This window comes from Heterodontus francisci, chromosome 18 (assembly GCF_036365525.1).
Source record: "Heterodontus francisci isolate sHetFra1 chromosome 18, sHetFra1.hap1, whole genome shotgun sequence".
Lineage (NCBI taxonomy): Eukaryota > Metazoa > Chordata > Chondrichthyes > Heterodontiformes > Heterodontidae > Heterodontus > Heterodontus francisci.
Genome location: NC_090388.1, coordinates 59,647,255 through 59,667,681, shown reverse-complemented (window position 1 = coordinate 59,667,681; position 20,427 = coordinate 59,647,255). Strand labels below are relative to the sequence as shown.

Here is a 20,427-nt window from a genome sequence, read left to right as displayed (position 1 = left end):
AACAAACTTCTTCTCAAAAGTTTTCATTGAATTTTACTTAATTTTTAAAATTGCAACACTGATTTAGAATCAGAAGCATGGCAAGCTTGAGCATAACCCTTTGACATAATGTTTGAGAATAGCAAATTTCAAGTTTACTCTCAACTTGGGGTTCAGCTGCCTGTGATGAACCTATTTGAGCTTACTTTTCAGGGTAATGATGCTGTCTGAAATGATAGAATTGTTTTCGTATTACTTTGTTCCTTATTTGCCATTTGTTGTATTTTTAAGTAATTTATTAATAAACTAGGAGAATTATTATTGACTGCAATAGTGAAATGCTTAGAATCATTGTGACTTTGCATAATTAAACAAAGTTTTAATTTTTAAATCTATTTAATATTCCTTAGAGTCTCTTGAAATTATTTCCACTGCAGCCACCCACTCAAATGCTGCAATCCGTATGATGGTGAGTGCACAAATTTAATTTTAATGGCTTCAGTTTTTTTAAAAAAGGGCTTATGCCAGGATTACCTAATTACAAGTGAGCAAGCAAATAATTACCATTGACAAATACTCTAAATGCAAGGATCCTTACTGCACAGAAAGGAATCAGCACAGTAAAATTCAAACACGTTGAGAGTAGTTGACAGCAATTTATATAATAGCTATTCATTGTGAAGCATATAAACAGTGAGATCATCTCACCAGTGCACTGTTGTGACATTCCTGATCATGAATATCTCTGCAATTGCATCTGTTGTACAGCCTGCTGTCAAACCAGATTTACTGCAACGTGCTTGATTTCAGCTGCTGGAGAAATGTAAATTTTAAAATGTGCACAACCATTAAGGAAAGCCCTTTGGTTGAGCAATGGTTAAAAAATGGTAGAAATGCTGTGTTTAATAATTCACAGCTTGAGGATTAATTTGTCCAGAAGACATCACATACCCAACCCAATTTCTGTGATTTCATGTAAAATCACTACTTCTACCTGTTGTTGTTGGAGGATTGTTGAACTTGCTGCATATAACCAATTCAAATTGTGAAGGTAATCTATATATTAAATCTCATTGTCGGAAAAAAATGTAATCGCGGTGTTCAACGCTACAAGGCTGTTAACTTTTTATTTCGATGTAAACTGTCAACAACCATTGGAATTTAGCAACAAAATTAAAATGGCTCAAAACTTATTTTCGGTGAGGTCTAAAAGAGCACAAAATATGCCTTTAGTGATCCCAGGAAACTGCTGCATGTTCAGAAATAATGCTAATGGCCATGCCCTTATACCTCAGCAAGATCATACCAGGGATGGGAAACCATAGTTATGAGGGAAGATTTGAGATCTATGAGATGGGGCTATTTCCAGTGCAGCAGAGAAGGCTAAAAGAAGATGTAATAGAGTTTTATAAAATTATGAAGTGTGAATAGGGAAATGCTTTCTTCTGTTTGGGCAGTTAATGGCAAAGGTATCATCAGTTTAAAATAAGTGGAAGGGTGAGGTAGGAGGTTAGGAAAAAATTCTTTGCGTGGAGGGATTTTGGAGCATGGAATGTTTTGCCATAAGAAGTGGTTGAGGCAGATAGCATTGCACCTTTTTGAAAGTAAAATTTGATAAATATTTGAAGCAGAGAAAGATATGTGCCGAGCAGTGGGATTAATTTGGGACAAAAACACGAGATGCTGGAAATACTCAGGCCAGGCAGCATCTGTGGAGAGAGAAACATGTGATGTATCACGTCTCTGTGATGTTTCATCATTTAAATGCTATTACATTTCTAACCTTTGCCAGTTCTGATGAAAAGTCACAGAGACCTTAAACATTAACTGATTTTCTCTCCATAGATGCTGCCTGACATGCTGAATATTGCCAGCATTTTCTGTTTTTGTTTCAGATTTCCAGCATCCATAGTATTTTGCTATTGCGTATGGGATTAATTTGGGATTGATCTAACAAAAAGTCAGTACTAACACAATGGGTCAAGTGGGCTTCTTCTGTGCTATCAATTTATGGTTCTATGGAATGTTGCTCTCCAGTGAACCTGAACTTCTATCCTATCCTATCCTTGTTTTCTCCCCGTGTAGGTTTCCCTCCAGAGCGATACACTTCTTGCATCCAAGATGAGGCAACGAACATAGGAGAACACCCCTAATCTGGCTGCTAATTCATGAGCAGCATTTGTTTTAACCTGTCACAAAATGCTCCACAGCCCATATCAAGTGTATAAAATTAGAGTTTTGGATATAAAGATTGTAGCCATGATTTTTTTTTTATTGTCTCCAGCAGTCATATATAACTACACTTGTGACTGATTTTAGCTGATTGGATATGATTTGAAATTACCTGTACTGAGGCCAGTCTACCAGTGATACACTCCTAAATATTACAGTAAATGAGAATAGGCTAGGTTACAATAAAATGCACTTAGCAACTTGACTCTGAGTGGCACGCTGCATCTGATCTGAAGTGTAAAATATCGTGAGCTGTTCCAATGCATGTTTGCACTTGGTGAGTTTCTAACATCAGCTTATTCTTAGAAGCCCAGAACCAGAGGTTAGGCATTCCATCTGTCAGCCCAAGACTTCTTCCTAATCCTGTATATCGATTAATGACCAGCTAAAGGAGATCTGCCCATACTATTTGTTGACGAAAAATACAATGGCATAGAACATTGAGAGCTAGAAAAAGGAAAGAAAATGATTTTAAATGAAAGTGGGAATGTACTTTTTTAACAATGCTATTATGGATTGAGGCAGAGTACTAATATTTTGTTACATTTAGGAAAAGATGAAGAAGTTGATTGATGTGTATGAAATGTTGGGAGGTGAAGAGGAGGATATTGTTAATCCCGCAAATGAACTAATAAAAGAGGGGCAAATCCTTAAACTGGCTGCTCGCAACACTTCTTCACAGGAAAGATACCTTTTCTTGGTAAGTACTTCTGCCATGAAAAAGGCACAAAAAGAAAAAGTCCAAAATTTGACCCAATAAAACATAGCTTTGGAAAATTTTTTCACGTTGGTATTTCTTGAACTAACACAAGCAGGATACATTGATTAGTGTTTCTTTCTCGCGCTGTTTTTTTTTCCTCGCTTACCCATTTCCCTGTGCTCGTTGGCTCTCTCGCGCCCCCCCCCCCTCTCGCGCCCCCCCCCCCCTCGCGCCTTCCAACATATGCCTTCTGACTTTGCACTCCTTGTAAGGAATCTCCCATGCCAAGAACACTCATCAGAGATTCAGCCAGCTGCCTTACATAATTTTCCAACTATTTAAGTTAGTGGTTGGAAAAACAATCACAGCCTCTGGAATTTCTGAACTCCATGCCCAGTGGAAAATTTTCCACTGGGAGACCAAAGTCTTTTATTTACAGCTAGTATTAAGTGTGAATTTCACCTGCTGCATCTCCAATATCTTTAGACACCCCTGCCTTGCTAAATCCTCTTACTTTTTGACTTCTTCATATCTTACCCCACACGCTCTTTGACGCTCCCCCATCCCCCCGCCAGAAACTGGCGAAGTGCCCTGAGATGATATTTTACACACACTTTGTATAAATGTCTACCTTCTAAAGTAATATTCAGTATTTGGATTGATAGCTAACTGTGTCTATGCTATAAACACAACACGTGCTGGAATTCTTTAGATATGCAATTATCCAGTGGGCAGACACGACTTTGTAACACACTGCTGACTATGCTTGTGTTTTTGAGGGAGTTCCACAATTCAATGTATATGCTATTTAATGAGGCTTTTTTATTTTAAAACAAGGCAGAAAATTGCAGCTAAAATTGTTGATTATTAATTCATCCTCGGGATACACATTCTGTTATGTTGAAATAGGTTATTAATTTGCGGACTTTTATAATTGCTTTTTTTCCCCACAGTTAAACAATATGTTGCTGTATTGTGTTCCAAAATTCAGTTTGGTGTTCACACGATATTCCGTTCGAACAAAAATTGGCATTGAAGGCATGAAGGTTTGTCAAATTCCTATCTATTGGTGAACTGTAGTTCATTTATCTTTTCTGAATCATGTCACCTAAATGTATTCTATCTGTGCTACTGCATATTTTAGGTTATTGAGACCCATAACAAAGACTATCCAAACACATTCCAGGTCTCTGGAAAGGAACGAACACTAGAGTTGCAGGCTAGGTAAGGTGAAACCTGCTTTCGCAGTAATTACACAGATGCAAAACTATTCTCTATGTATTGTTTTACTGCAGCAGAGTTCAATAGAAAGAAAGAATGAACTTGCATTTATATAAAGCATTTCACATACTCTGGACATCCCAGTGTACTTCAGAGCCAATGAAGTTATGCACTGGAAGGTCACACAAACAGCAAATGAGATAAATGATCTGATCTGTTTTGTGGTGTTGGTTGAGAAAAGAATGCTCATCAGGACCCTTGGAGAACTCCTTGCTCTTCTTTGAATAGTACCATGGGGTATTTTCCATTCACCTAAACAGTCCCTCAGTTTAACAATTCCTGAAGACAACACCTCCAATGCAGTGCAATGGCAGTGCATCGTTGTTGAATTGCCGGGCTAGGTTGTGCACTCAAGTCCTGGAGTGATGCCTATACCCATGAACTTTTAATTTGAAACCAAAAATCTTTTTATCAACACTAATTTCTAAAATTTTGCATCCAGTACTTCAACATTCAAATTAGCCAGTCAATTAGCAGTCTAACTCGGAGACTTCAAGGTCGTTGATGTGGGCATTAGGAACAATATCTCAATCACCTAATAAGGGATGCTTTACTGAAATTAAAATTGAGGCATATTGTTGGGGTTGCAGGAGGAAGTAAGAGGAGCTTCACTTGTATCCAAGCACGAGTAACTGAGTTGGGAGCTTGTTGATATTGAGTGTTGCCTAATGGGAAAGTGCTACATTTAAAATCTTAGCTTGGTGAGCAAAATTTTCACTGGAAAACAAGTAATAATATGTTAAAGATTTTTAATTTTTTTTAAATCCTAAGTGGGTTGTAACCTTCAATACAAATTTAAAGAAATTGAGATTGATCTTAGTGTGTGGTTGGTCGATCTTAAATGGTTTTTATCTGATGATGTTTACCTAATGTTAGACTGAAATGCTGCTAATGTCACTTCATGGGGTGTTATTTATTCAGCAAAGTGAGAGTGAGTGTAACAGGAATTAGCTATCTTCCACACAAATGTAGTAATAAGTCAGGACACATGCCTCATTAATTCTGCAGTTCTTTGTTTTTGCTGAATTAAATTACCCGAGAGCATGTTCTCCCTGCATGTGAAGCTACTGAGATGTTTCTGCCCCATTTCTTACTACTTAGCTTAAAACATGTGCCATTCTTTAATTTAAACAATTTAGGATTGGTGTGATTATCTCTTTTTTTACTTCAAAGTGTTGTAGATAAGATTTGCTTGTCAGGCTAAAATGTAAACACTGAAAAATGGAGCACTGTCCCAATTCGAGATGTTCGATGATTGCAGCAAGCCCCCAGCTCAGTTAATCGTTCTTAGATGCACAGTGAAGTTGTTCTAACTTCCTCCTTCAACCCCAACCAATCCAGTTCCTGTATGTGGTCAACACCCTATAACCTTCAAATTGGTATCCTGCAGTTAGAGTCCCTTTAAACAGCAACTATAGATCAATTGTTATGTTATTTTACCAGAGTCATTAGCAGGGAAAAATCTGTGGTGGAAACCAAGATGGTCTAAATGATTGAGCATAGAACAAACTAAAGGAAGCAGAGCTATTCACTGTGATTAAGTGAATGGAACAGAGAGTAATATAATGTAACTGACTTTGCCACTGGGATATCGTGTCCTTTAATTACAATGCTAAATTTTCAGTATTCTCGAGCAGTGCCATTTTCAGGATCTGTTAACTGACCATATATACCTGGTAGCTACATGGGGCTGGATTTTAAGGAGCCCTCGATGTCTGGATCCGTGTGGGGGGAAGGGGGGGGGTCCTGAAGATGACTGCAGATGAGGCCCGCCACAGACCTCGACACCGGCAGGGACTGGCCCGATCCTCCCCACAGCGACGAGGCTCCATGGCGCCCCCCCCCCCCCCCCTCAGCTATGGGGCCACAATCAGCATATGCAAATTAATAAAATTAATAGATTTACATATACTTGTGTCTAATCTTGATGGCCTGCCGTGAGCATCGGCTCAGCGGCCAGCACTCCCGTGCCTTCAGATCCCCGATGGGGAAACAAGGCGCCACACTGGTGGGGAGAGGGGGGAGGAGGTGTTTTCCAAAAATATACTTTATTCATAAAAAATCTGTAAAATATACATTACAAAACAGTTCCAAGTTGAATTCCAGAAAGTGCAAAAGAAATCAGTTTTCTTCAAAACAGAACGTGAGTTGCCTCACAACCCATTCCGTTCCATTTTACATGCAATGTACATTTGCATTAAACAACAAAACCATATTTTGGTGTATACAGCCCGAGGGGTTTTACACGGGTTCCAGCCCCTCAGTTCACGATGGCGGGAGGATCTTACACAGTGGTCTTTCCCCATGAGCCTTTGCAGCAGCTGCCCCAAGCTTTAGTGCGTCCCTCAGCACGTAGTCCTGGACCTTGGAATGTGCCAGTCTGCAACACTCGGTCATGGACAACTCTTTGCACTGGAACACCAGCAGGTTTCGTGCAGACCAAAGAGCGTCTTTCACTGAGTTGATGGTCCTCCAGCAACAGTTGATGCTTATCTCTGTGTGCGTCCCTGGGAACAGCCCGTAGAGCACAGACTGCTGTGTTACAGAGCTGCTCGGGATGACCCTCGACAAAAACCACTGCACCTCTTTCCACACCTGCTTTGCAAAAGCACATTCCAGAAGGAGGTAGGCAACAACCTCTTCCCCACCACAGCCACCTCGAGGGCAGCATGCGGAGGCGGTGAGATTCCAGGTGTGCAGGAAGGAGTGGGGGAGGAGGTAGGTTTTTTTTATTTCCAAAATATACTTTATTCATAAAAATCTGTTTAAAAAAAAAATACATTGCCAAACAGTTTCAAACAGCACCGAAAAATACAAACATTGCAAGGGAGATCAGTTTCCTTCAATACAATCATGAGTTGCCTCACAACCCTTCCATTTCATATTTGTCATGCCAATTACGTTTTTACATTTACAGCAAATGAAAATTTTCCCGATACAGTTCGAGGGGTTTCCCATGGGTCCAGCCCCTCAGTTCAGCTTGGTGGGGGGACCTTACACTGTGGTCCCCATTGAGCCTTTGTTGCGGCTGCCCCAAGCAGACCAAAGAGCGTCTTTCACTGAGTTGATGGTCCTCCAGCAGCAGTTGATGTTTATCTCGGTGTGCGTCCCTGGGAACAGCCCATAGAGCACAGACTCCTGTGTTACAGAGCTGCTTGGGATGAACCGCGACAAAAACCACTGCATCTCTTTCCACACCTGCTTTGCAAAGGTTTATCAGTGCAGGGGGGAGGGGGGGGATTCAAATAAACCTCATGGGTGTAGGGGATGGTGGGAAGAGTTGCACTTTAAACTTTGTGTAGTTTGGGGGGGAAGGCCAGATGGTAAAGCTAAGTGTATGGGGGAGGTAAAGGCAAATAGTTAATATAATTGTTATGGGGGGAGTGGGAGACAGGCAAAAGAAATGTATTTATTTAATTTTATTCAATATGTCTTTAAATATTTAAATAAGCTGGTAGGGCTGACTGCCCTTTAAAACTGGCGACAGTGCCTGCGCACAGTCAGCTGACACATTGCTGGGGACGGATCGCCTGCCCCGTCCATGTGATTGGGGGTTGGCCCACCCCAGCTATTTAAATTAGCCACCACACTTGAGATTGCAGCGGCTCTTCAGCGTGCGGCCCGCGCAGGTGGGCCACCATTTTTGGAGCTTGCCGTCGAGATCGGCAGTGAGCTCATAAAATCCAGCCCGTGGCATTGCAGGTGCAAATACAATATCAGAGTAACACATGATTTACATTGCTCAAAGGTAAAGCAACACTGCTTTCATGAAAAAATTGTTTACAAGCAGTGCAGTAACTTATTGGATGGCATCCCCCTGCCAAATTACATCCTGATTCTTTCTTTGGTAGACAAAAAGGTTTGTGAATAATTTCTTGAATGCAGCTTCAACTTAATGTGTTAAATATTACCTTAAATAATCCACAAAAATGTAGGCACAAAATTCAGTTGCATAGCGCCTTAGAGGTCCAAAATCATGTCGCACATACTTTTAGTGCAAGTCCTGCTGGATGCCATATTGGTGAGGGCGTTATCACATGCAGTTTACAGCCACTGGAAGTATGTAAAGTAGGCAGATCATGACGTCAGTCAGCATCTGCCATTTTAAAGCTCAACAGCCCCAGGTAATGCCATCTCTTAATCATGCACAGCTAATTAACTATAAAAAGGTATCATCAACTAGTTTCAGGTTAGTCACTGATGGATTTCTATCATCTATTGCTACAACTGGACAAGTCTTTGGTGCTTTCTAGAGTTCTTTGAAGTTGCTAAAATCTACAGGGAGTGGTGTGGCTGTGTTGTGCAGAAAATATAGCCACTCTCGCGTCCACTGGATTAAAGCAAATGAGGACTTTATTTTATCAAGCAGATGCAAGGGAGAAGTTCTCTGGTCACCCAAAGAGTTTCTCAGTGAAACAGTGTCTGTAGTACACATTTATAGAATACAATAACCATTACTCATTTGTTCACACTACCCCAACACATTCCAGGTCCGCAGCTTGATCAATAACCTGGATTGTATTGCCCCACAAACATTCTCCTCTCAAACCTTGAAACTGTCATCTTCCCTACTTTACTGCTTGTATCGTCTCCAACCTTTCCCCTTATCTCTTTGATTAGTAAAGCAAGGACGGCATGTTTACACAGATGTGGAGGCAATTAAATACAGTTGTACAGTTCCAGCATAGTGGTCAAGCAAGCATCTTGTCATTCAACGGGCCCCTCACAACTACAGTGATTCTTCTAAACTTATTAATACATCCTAATGCCAATTCTGCTAATGTTACCCTTTTGGACTCCTGGTCAGGCACACCACCTGACCCAGGCAGGACATTCCCGACAACCTCCACTCACCAATTGCTCCAGGGATCCTACTGGAGGTCAGTGGGCTTTGGATCTCCTAGTCTATCATTCTCTTAAGGCTTCACCAAAGTCCTATTGACCTAGGCTGGACCCGGAACCATCATCCCCTTAGATAGCAAAATCTTCATAAATGTTCCCAAGTTTAATATTCCCTGGGAGAGGAGCTTCAACTGCGGCAGATACCAGGGTGTACCCTTTGTTGACCAACATCACCATCTGTACCACTTGGGATACCATCAGCCTTTGGTAGCAACAAATACTGAGATCAACTAACAGGACCGCAATGGACACAACAGCTGCAGCGATCCTTCCCACCAGTTATACTACATTCCTGCCATCTCAGCTCGATTGCTGGCCAAGTCCTTCAGTACTCTAGCTAGTCCTTTGGCTAGGTTCACCTGCACCTTGCCCCTCGTGATTGCTTGATGGCTTTGCTCCATAAACCTTCTAGTGGTGGCTGGGGCCTTTTGCACCACTTCCCGAGCTATTCTTTCCAAGACATTGTCAATGTTTAGCTAACCATCCCATCATGGGCTGAATACAAAGCCCGTGAAGGCCCTGTCTGCAAGGTGAAAATCCCCCACCGTAAAGAAGTCAGTGTTCTGTAAGCAGAAAGTGTGGCTATTATCACATTCCAATCTTCCCTATAAGAACCTTGTCCTGTGCATCAAAAAGCACCACTGCATAGGGGAGGTTTGCACTGTCTTAAAGGCTTTTTCAAGAGGGCTGACCAATACCACTATGGCAGAGTCATTATTGATGGGTCTGAGAGTATTACAAGAGCAGATGATGTAATGCTGCAACTCAGTGCAATATTCTCATGTTATCAAAAGGGTACCATTTAATCCTGGAGCTGTATACCCCTGGGATCCTACTTGATACACCAACTCATCCCTCACCACCCCCAGGGATATAAATTTATAACCCCCTCAGAATAAGTACCATTTGCATGTTCTTGCGGTACAATCATCAGGAACTTGTGTAACCTCCACTCCCCTCGTTATAGGTCACATAACCACCAGTTCCTGGCTTTCCTCATGCAAATTAATAAGGTCTAATCTTCTTACAGATTGGTGTATGTGTCGGGGGCTGTACCAAATCTTGTATTTTCAATGTCTGAAACGACGTTATCTACCAAGTCCCAAAGGTCACAGGTCCTTCCCTTTGAGTTCTCAAACAAATGGAGGCAGATTAGTCTATCCCGCCATGATGATGTTCACTCCGGTGTTGGACGCCCTCGAGATGTTCCCTCCTTTATGTAGTTGTACATACTTGTCCTGGATGCCGGCATGTGCTTCTGTTGATATTTACGGTGGGCGCCTCCCATGTTGCCGCGGTTACCAGGAGGGTGATCACAGTTACTGCTACCCACTGCTCTGTCATTACTCTAGTGGTTACCTGAAACAAAATAATTAAGGGATCTGCTGCTGGCAGAAACAGAATGTGAATCATGTAGTTTGACTTGAGGCATTGGGAGTGGTGTCATCCATGCGGCATTCCTGGAAAATAAAATACCAATCCCATCACTTTAAGACTTTTCCTTTTACAAACAAACGAGAAATTTGTATTTCTGAACACTTTCCTCCGACAATGTTTCAAAAGTCCAAGCTTTTTCGATCCCTTGTCAAATTCTCTTCCTTTTCTGACCCAAACTATTTTCCAAGTTCCAATTAGCAGTATCCAACATTAAAAATTACCCTGTTCTCACATGTGTGAATTCATATCCGGATTAAAATTTCCACATTTATCAAAATACTTCAATGAGCTTCAAAACAGCGCGAGAGGAGAGTGGTCTGAGAGCTTCAAAACAGAGCGAGAGGAGAGTGGTCCGAGAGCTTCAAAACAGAGCGAGAGGAGAGTGGTCCGAGAGCTTCAAAACAGCGCGAGAGGAGAGCAGTCCGAGAGCTTCAAAACGGCGCGAGAGGAGAGCGGTTCGAGAGCTTCAAAACAGAGCGAGAGGAGAATGGTCCGAGAGCTTCAAAACAGAGCGAGAGGAGAGTGGTCCGAGAGCTTCAAAACAGCGCGAGAGGAGAGCGGTCCGAGAGCTTCAAAACAGCACAAGAGGAGAGTGGTCCGAGAGCTTCAAAACAGCGCCAGAGGGGAGCGGTCCGAGAGCTTCAAAACAGCGCCAGAGGGGAGCGGTCCGAGAGCTTCAAATCAGTGCCAGAGGAGAGCGGTCCGAGAGCTTCAAAACAGCGCCAGAGGGGAGCGGTCCGAGAGCTAGCTGGGGCTGGGCTCAGTCTGTGAACTCAACACATTCGGAGAAAAAATAAAAAGTGGCACCCCAGGGAAACAGGTAAGTGGCTGGTTGGTGAGTATTTTGCTATTTTTGTTTTCCTCATTTATCTTTCAAAACTGAGGTAATTTATCAGTAATTGTAAGGTTTTATTGGTATTAGGAAAGCTTACTAGTGGTAAGAAAACTTTTTGGGCAAGGTCTACAATTTTTTTTTATAGTAAGTAGTGTTTTTTAGGCAATCAAGGTACCTTGTGTAAATAATCTGTAATTTTTGAGTAATTTAAGGCTAAGTCATGGCAGGGCAGCTCAGCAGGGTGGAGTGCTCCTCCTGTGCAATGTAGGAAGTTAGGGACACTTCCAGTGTCCAGGGCGAACACGTGTGCAGGCCGTGTCTCCAGCTGCAGCTACTTGAAATCCACATTTTGGATCTGAAGCAGCAGCTGGGGACACTGGAGGATGGGGCTGGGAGGTGGTCACACCACAGGTAAAGACTGCTCCGATAGAAAGGGAATGGGTGACCGCCAGGCAGATTAGAAGAACTAGGCAGGTAGTGCAGGAGTCCCCTGGATCGTCTCCTTTCTAACAGATTTTCGGCTTTGGATACTATTGGGGGAAATAGCTTCTCAGGGGAATGCAGCAAGAGCCAAGTCTGTGACACCATGGGTGGCTCAGCTGCACAGGAGGGGGTGAAAAAGAGTGGGAGAGCTATAGTGATAGGGGATTCTATCGTAAGGGGTACAGATGGCTGCAAACGTGACTCCAGGATCATATGTTGCTTCCCTGGTGCTAGGGTCAAGGATGTCATGGAGCAGCTGGAGGACGTTCTGAAGGGGGAGGGTGAACAGTCAGAGGTCATGGTTCACATTGACCAATGACATAGGTAGAAAGAGGGATGAGGTCCTGCAACAAGAATCTAGGGAGCTAAGTAGCCGATTAAAAAGCAGGACCTCAAAGGTTGTAATCTCTGGATTACTCCACTTGCTAGTGAGTGTAGGAATAGGAGGATAGAGCAGATGACTGCATGGCTGAACAGATGGTGCAGGAGGGAGGGCTTTGGTTTCCTGGATCACTGGGTCTGTTTCTGGCGAAGGTGGGACCTGTACAAGTCGGACGGGTTGCACCTGAACCAGAACGGGACCAACATCTTGCAGGGAGGTTTACTAGTGCTGTTGGGAGGGGTTTAAACTAATTTGGCAGGGGGGTGGGATACAGAGTGGAGGTACAGTAGGGGGTGATGCACAGCCAAATATAGAAGAGGAACGAAATCAGTCTGGAAGAATGAGCAAATATAGATGTTGTAAGGCATAAGCGAATAATCCAAGGCTGGATTGCACCTATTTAGTGCAAGGAGTCTTACAAGTAAGGCAGATGAATTAACACATGGGAATATGATATTATTGCTATCACAGAGACATGGTTGAGCGAAGGGCAGGACTGGCAGCTCAATATTCCAGGGTATAGAATCTTCAGGCATGGTGGGGGCGGGGGGGGGGGGGTGGGGGGAGTGGTGGGTGGTGGTGTAGTAGAGGAGGTGGCATTGCACTGTTGATCAAGGAGTCAATCACTGTAGTAGAAGGGATGATATCCTAGAAGGTTCCTCAAATGAGGCCATTTAGGTAGAATTTAAAAACAAAAAGGGGACAATCACTTGGCTGGGAGTGTACTACAGGCCTCCAAACAGTCAGGGAGAGATAGAGGAGCAGATATGTAGGCAAATCTCAGAAAGGTGTAAAAATAATAGGGTAATAATAGTAGGGGATTTCAACTTCCCCAATATTAACTGGGATAGTCTTAGTGCAAAAGGCTTAAAGGGGGCGGAATTCTTAAAATGCATACAGGAGAGCTTTTTGAGCCAGTACGCAGAAAGTCCTACAAGAGAAATTTTGGTACTGGACTTAATCCTAGGGAATGAAGCTGGACAAGTAGTAGAAGTGTCAGTGGGGGCGCATTTCAGGGATAGTGACCATAACTCTAAGATTTAAGGTAGTAATGGAAAAGGACAAAGAGGGACTGAGAATAAAGGTACTGAATTGGGGGAAGGCCGATTTCAATATGATAAAACAGGATCTAGCCAAAGTGGACTGGGAGCAGCTACTTGCTGAAAGTCTACATCAGATCAGGTGGGAGTCATTCAAAAAGGAAATAGTGAGAGTTCAGAGCCAACATGTTCCCATAAAGGTGACCGGTAGGACCAACAAGTCCAGGGAACCCTGGATGGCAAGGTATATAGAGAATTGGATAAAGTAAAAAACAGGCTTATGGCAGATTCAGAGGGCTGAAAACAGCAGAGGCCCTAAAGGAGGATAGAAAGTGTAGGGGGGTACTTAAAAAAGTAATTAGGAGAGCAAAGAGGGGGCATGAAAAAACACTGGTGGGCAAGATAAAGGAAAATCCCAAGGCGTTTTATAAGTATATTAAGGGCAAGAGGATAACCAGGGAAAGAGTGGGGCCCATTAGGGACCAAAGTGGCAATGTGTGTGTGGAGCCGGAGGACTGTAGGTGAGATTTTAAATGATTACTTTACTTTTCATCTGTATTCACTATGGAAAAGGATAATGTAGGACAGCGAATGTGTTACCATTATTCAAGGAGGGTAGCAGGGATAAACCAGGTAATTACAGGCCAGTGAGTCTAACATCAGTGGTAGGGAAACTATTGGAAAAAATTCTGAGGGGCAGGATTAATCTCCACTTGGAGAGGCAGGGATTAATCAAGGTCAGCATGGCTTTGTCGGGGGAGATCATGTCTAACAAATTTGATAGAATTTTTCCAGGAGGTGACTAGATGTGTAGATGAGGGTAAAACAGTTGATGTAGTCTACATGGACTTCAGTAACGCTTTTGATAAGGTCCCGCATGGGAGATTGGTCAAGAAGGTAAGAGCCCATGGGATCCAGTGCAATTTGGCAAATTGGATCCAAAATTGGCTTAGTGGTAGGCGGCAGAGTCTGGTAGCCGAGGGTTGATTTTGCGATTGGAAGCCTGTGGCCAGTATACCGCAAGGATCAGTGCCGGGACTGTTGCTGTTTGTAGTATACATTAATGATTACACGTGAAGATAGGAAGTATGATCAGTAAGTTCACAGATGACATGAAAATTGGTGGTGTCATAAATAGTGAGGAGGAAAGCCTTAGATTACAGGACGATATAGATGGGCTGGTAAGATGGGCGGAGCAGTGGCAAATGGAATTTAGTCCTGAGAAGTGTGAGGTGATGCATTTTGGGAGGACTAACAAGGCAAGGGAATATACAACGGATGGTAGGAAGTACAGAGGGACCTTGGTGTACTTGTCCATAGATCACTGAAGGCAGCAGCACAGGTAGATAAGGTGGTTAGGAAGGCATATGGGATACTTGCCTTTATTAGCTGAGGCATAGAATATTAGAGCAGGGAGGTTATGATGGAGCTGTATAAAGTGCTAGTTGGGCCACAGCTGGAGTACTATGTACAGTTCTGGTCACCGCACTACAGGAAGGATGTGATTGCACTGGAGAGGGTGCAGAGGAGATTCACCAGGATGTTGCCTGGGCTGGAGCATTTCAGCTATGAAGAGAGACTGGATAGGCTAGGGTTGTTTTCCTTAAAGCAGAGAAGGCTGAGGGGGGACCTGATTGAGGTATACAAAATTATGAGGAGCACAGATAGGGTATATGGGAAGAAACTTTTTTCCCTTAGCGAAGGTGTCAATAACCAGGGGGCATAAATTTAAGCTAAGAGGCAGGAGACTTGGAGGGGATTTGAGGAAAAGAAATTTCACCCAGAGGGTGGTTGGAATCTGAAACACACTGCCTGAAAGGGTGGTAGAGGCAGGAACCCTCACAACAGTTAAGAAGTATTTCGATGATCACTTGAAATGCCATAGCATACAAGGCTACGGGCCAATTGCTGGAAAATGGAATTAGAATAGATAGATGCTTGATGGCCAGCATGGACACAATGGGCCGAAGGGCCTGTTTCTGTGCTGTATAACTCTATACAGTCGGGTTGTGATTCTTGGCCAGAAATCACAACTCGAATCTTGTAACTTAAACATTTAGTTTGTTTACACCTTCCTTTTGATACAACTCATATTCTTCATTGTGAAATTCATTATTTAAATATGCTGACACCCTTTTGCACAACCGCCCTTTAGGGAAGAAAGCACATGAAAATTACACACATACATTATCCCCACAATTTCTGCAACACTCATTCAACTTAACAACTTAAGATGAAGGAAAGAAAACAAAGGAAATACAGTGCATCAGTGGACTTGGTCCTTCATTTAAACCTGCCAAACTTCATACAGCGGCCTCTCACAAGCATGGGAGGAAGGAAAGGTTGGTCTTCGAGTTTTTCACCCACAGAAACAATTGAATTGACATTGGCGAGTACCTAATGTCCCCCTTAAAGGAACCCTTCTCTCTAATCCCTTGCCAAAACAAAGTGTGTACTTTAACAGCTTCTCATCCATTTTATACAGCTATCAAAACGTTAGAACATCATGCAGGAACAGGCCACTGAAGGTTAATAAGCCATTAGTTCAGTGACACAGACAGAACTAACACAGACAGAAAAGGAAATCACAGTATATTAATATAATACACAAACAGCATAACACATGCTTTTTAAAAAAAAAGTGTCATTTTTCATGTTCTTTCCAATATCTCCTTTATTTATCCTTTAACAGTCAGTAAGATATGTCTTTAATTTAAATCGCAAAAAAGCAATAGTAGATTTTAAACTTTGGTCCAATTAAAGGAAAGTGTTTAAAAACTTCAAATTAGATTTCTGCCAGGCATTTCCCAGCCTTCAAGGCTGAAGTGTATCTCTTACGAGATTTTGCATTGCCCTTTCACAGTTCCAAAACCAATTTTTAAAATAAAAATAAAACACTACACCACCATCTTTAATTTAAAATGTAATTCAGCTTTTATATCCCATTTCTGGGTGCAGAATCTTAAATTGAAATGAACACACTCAGCAACCACATTCACACTTCCTTAATTCCATACTACTTAGAAATATTGATTCCTGTAATGGGTTATGAATTCAAAGTACCAAAAACCTGCATTAAATTCCCAGTCCCAAGCCCAAGGAACACATACAGGTTCAACTCGTTCACACCCAAAACATAACTCAAGGGTCCTACAGAAACATCCATGTGCAAGAATAGAACAAGTAACAGACTCATACTTTCAATATTAGAGCCAGACAACAAAGGGTTAACGACTGTTAGCTCTACAGCACACAGGCCACAAAGACAAGGACGTGAAGTTGTGGAAGTTTCCAACATTCATACAGACTTGAACAAAGACACAGTAACTTGTTTTTACTCACTTCAAATTTCACTAAAGCATCTTGTTTAAATTGTCCCTCTTACCTCAGCCTGATACCTCTCACTTTCCCACTCCAGCTCTTGCCCTTCTAACACTTGTAACATGTCTCTTTTCCTGAGTTAGCCTAGCTAATTCAGACTTTCCAGACTGACACCTGGTAAGATTGCACTTGCATAATATAATTCCCTTTTGTCTGTCCTTTCCACCATTCTTTGCTAATCAGGGGTCCTCGAGGGATCCCAACCTTTCTGATCATTTTATCTAAAGTTCTTATTTTTGGCTGCCAAAAATTTGGTGAATGACGCTTTGGATCCCCTCTCCGGATCCTTATTTGCCATGGCTGATGTTTATATTCTGACTATTTTTACTATTTGTGTGTGGGCACGGACTTCTCACTACCCTACGATCGTTCCTATGTGGGAAAAGGACCTCTCATTTCCTCTTCGATCGTTCTTACTTCCTCTGTGTGGGAAACAGACCACTCGTTCCCTATCCGATCATTCTTACTTCATCTGGTTAACCTTGAGAACGATATTACCTCCTCGTTTACCCAAGGAACCGCAATCCTGGCGCTGCGCTGTCTTTAGTTACTCCACCCGTGGACCCGTTCTTTGGTTCAGATTCTCAAATCGGCCTGCCAGCTTCCCATCCCGAATGCCGATCTCACTATATAATGGGTGGTAAAGTAAATGTGCTCACCCGCTGTCTTGAGGACAACGTTCGACTGGGCACCAGCGACTGAGCCTTGAGAATCCACCTGACTGCGCCAAATTATTGTGGAGAAAATATGACCACTCTCGTGTCCTCGGGATTACAGCAAATAAGGACCTTATTTTGGCAAGCATATGCAAGGGAGAAGTTCTCTGGTCACCCAAACAGCTTCTCAGTGAAGCAGAGTCTGTAGTACACATTTATAGAATTTAATAACCATTACTCATTTGTTCACACTACCCTGACACATTCCAGGTCTGCAGCTTGACCAATAACTGGATTGTATTGCCCCACAAACATTCTCCTGCTATCTCCTCTCAAACCTTGAAGCTGCCATCTTCCCTACTTTACTGCTTGTATCGTCTGCAGCCTTTTCCCTTATCTCTGATTAGTGAAGCAAGGACAGCATGTTTACACAGATGTGGAGGCAATTAAATAGAGTTGTACAGTTCCAGCACAGTGGTCAAGCAAGCATCTCATCATTCAACGGGCCCCTTATAACTACAGTGATTCTTCTAAACTTATTAATACATTCTAATGCTAATTCTGCTAATGTTACCCTTCTGGTCCCACTTCAGCTGATGCTGAATAAGTTGGTCTTGACTTTCAAGGCTTCTGCACAAACCAGTTGCTCCCAGACATGACCTTCCATTGGATTATAGGAGGACTGGAAAAATGAGCAGAGGCCATCCAAAACAGGGGAATCTGCTGGAAGAGGAAGGAGGAGGAGTGGGTAAATGGCTCTCAGCAGCATATATCCACCCAAGATGTTCAGGGAGCAATTCTTCTACCGGAACCTCAGCAAGGAACAACGTGTACAACATCTGCACTTTACAATCTGCAATCTACCACCTGCTGTAGCCACAACTACTACCTCAGGAGGCAAGGACCGCATTGCCAGTGGCTGTGAAAGTAACCTTGGGCGTGAATATTTGTGCATCTGAGTTCCTTCCAGGCTGGAAATACTTGCAACATCTACTGTTGTGTAAGGGAGGTCACAGATGCACTCTATTCAAAGAGCTCTGACTATACTTCATTCTCTCTTGCTTGCTCTGCTTGCTGCTCTCTGGCATGTGGCTTCGAGGGGATTGCTTCCCCCTGGTGGAGGGTGCTATTGACTGCATGTAAGACACTTTGTCAACTGAGATGTAACACAACCGAATAGATTTTACTGCCTCAATGTCCAGCTGGTGGGCGACCATATGCAGTGAATCATGCCTGGTATGCCAGCAGCAGTCATTATGACTTCATTTTGTGGCAGCCTGCTATGCCAATCTGCATTTGAGCCACTGCAACAAACCAAACTACTGGTCAAGAGGGCTGTCTGCTGATCGTATGGCTGACGCTGGTATGCAACCCACGCACACATAAGCAGTATGCATACAATGAAAACTATACTGCCACATGAAATATGATAGCAGCATGCCAGTGGTCTGCTCTACAACCCTTCTGCCTGGACTGCTCTGGTGCAGCCCTTCGTTACTCTGCAGAGCAAGTGTCAAGATTCACAGCCTCCTGCATGTTGTATAAGCTCTCCATTTTGAGGGGACAGCCCTTGCCCCCAGCTTTTTGAGGAGCAGGAGGAAGTGAGTGGGCAACCTACGCAGTCCCTTTTTGGCCAGGCTGTCTATGAACCACTGATTCAACTACTAGTCGCAGAGGTGGAGGCTGAATGCTGTCATCCTGAGAAAGGACAGCAGGTTTGTGTTCTACGGAGCCACTGCCATGCCCTTAGGGTGGCGCCTCAGCAATCCTTGGAATCTGTTGAACGACAGATTGCTGGACTGCTGTGACACCCTGAAAACCCCTTTGCACACTGGTATCCACAGTTGGCCTTGCATGAGAGCAGTCCGAGTTTACAGTGGCAAGGTGACCTTGTATGACACAAGTCTGAGCTTTCACTGCAGCCCAGACATTGGGTGTTTTCTGCTTGTGCTGCAATAGAAACTGAGACATTAGCCATCAGACACTGCATCGTGGTCAGGTCCACAAGTGTGCTAATGGAGTTGGCCACCACTTCCACACTGGAAAGGATAGGTTCCAAGTTCCGCACCACGCATTTCATTGTGCATACCTATCAACCACCCTCTGTAACCTTCCCTGCGGAAGTGCTCTTCTGAGTCCACTGTAGTAGAACTCATGTGCGATCTTTCCCCCTGTGGAGCTGGTACCTGTGCAACCCTTGTCCCTTACCCTGGCTATAGGCCACTCGTGCCCAGTGAGTCACCACGTGCATATCCCACCTCTGAGCTGCCCTCTAATTTACACACAGTTGGTGTCTCAAATGTGAGATTGAGTGATGGGGCTAGATTTTCCCCCCAGGGTAAGGAAACAGAGGTCGGGATTGTTTTCCGGGTCCCAAAACTGCCCCCAGTGGGAAACGGTCACGCATTGGGATTTTCACACGGGCGCCCCCTAAATTAGCATGGAGACTGGGGGAAGGAGATGGAAGTTTATGCTCTCTCTGCATCTGATTTGGAGGCAGGGAGAGAAAATAATCGGGCGGGATAGTGGCAGGGGGGGGGGACCCCGCCACCTTTCTGCCTCCACCCAAATTAAGTCTAGGATGGGAAGGCCTGTGAATGGCCTTCCCATCCTGCAGCCAATTAATGCCCAATTAAGGGCCTCATCAAACCACCACCAGAATTAGCCCAGCGACGGGCAGGCCTGGCGTGCTCCCCGTGCGGGTTGTTTGCCAGCTCCGGGGATGGGGTAGGGTGGTGTCCCTCGTTAAAAGGCCTCTAGCATCTGAAAGAGAGGCCCAACATCAGGAAAGGGGGGGTCCTGTCAAGACTCACCTCCCTGCCCTTGCTGCCGACCACCCCCACCCGCCCCCGCGACCTCCACCCCGCAAAACATTCGCGCCCTGACAACTGTGGCCTGGGTCCAGGGGCTAGGTTGAGTGCTGTACCGGCAGCTGCCAGTGCCTCCACGATGGTGCTGCACAGTTAAGGAGCTACTGTCTCTGATTGCCCGGCAGCTCTCAGCAGGCGGGACCTCCGCTACCGGGGTCGTTGATCCCGGGCAAGGCTGATTGCCTTCCACTTAAGTGCCTAATTAGCACTTGATCCAGCAGGCATTCCCCAGAGGAGGCAGCACGGGGC

General features: G+C 43.8%; 1 protein-coding gene across 1 annotated transcript in view; it reads left to right on the top strand.

The window, feature by feature from the left end:
• Window positions 1-20,427, top strand: part of LOC137379663 (FYVE, RhoGEF and PH domain-containing protein 4-like) — a 372,218-nt gene that overhangs the window by 329,785 nt on the left and 22,006 nt on the right. The window contains 4 exon segments of the mRNA XM_068050821.1: window positions 390-448; window positions 2,762-2,911; window positions 3,865-3,957; window positions 4,056-4,135. Coding sequence (XP_067906922.1) covers window positions 390-448; window positions 2,762-2,911; window positions 3,865-3,957; window positions 4,056-4,135 — 382 coding nt within the window.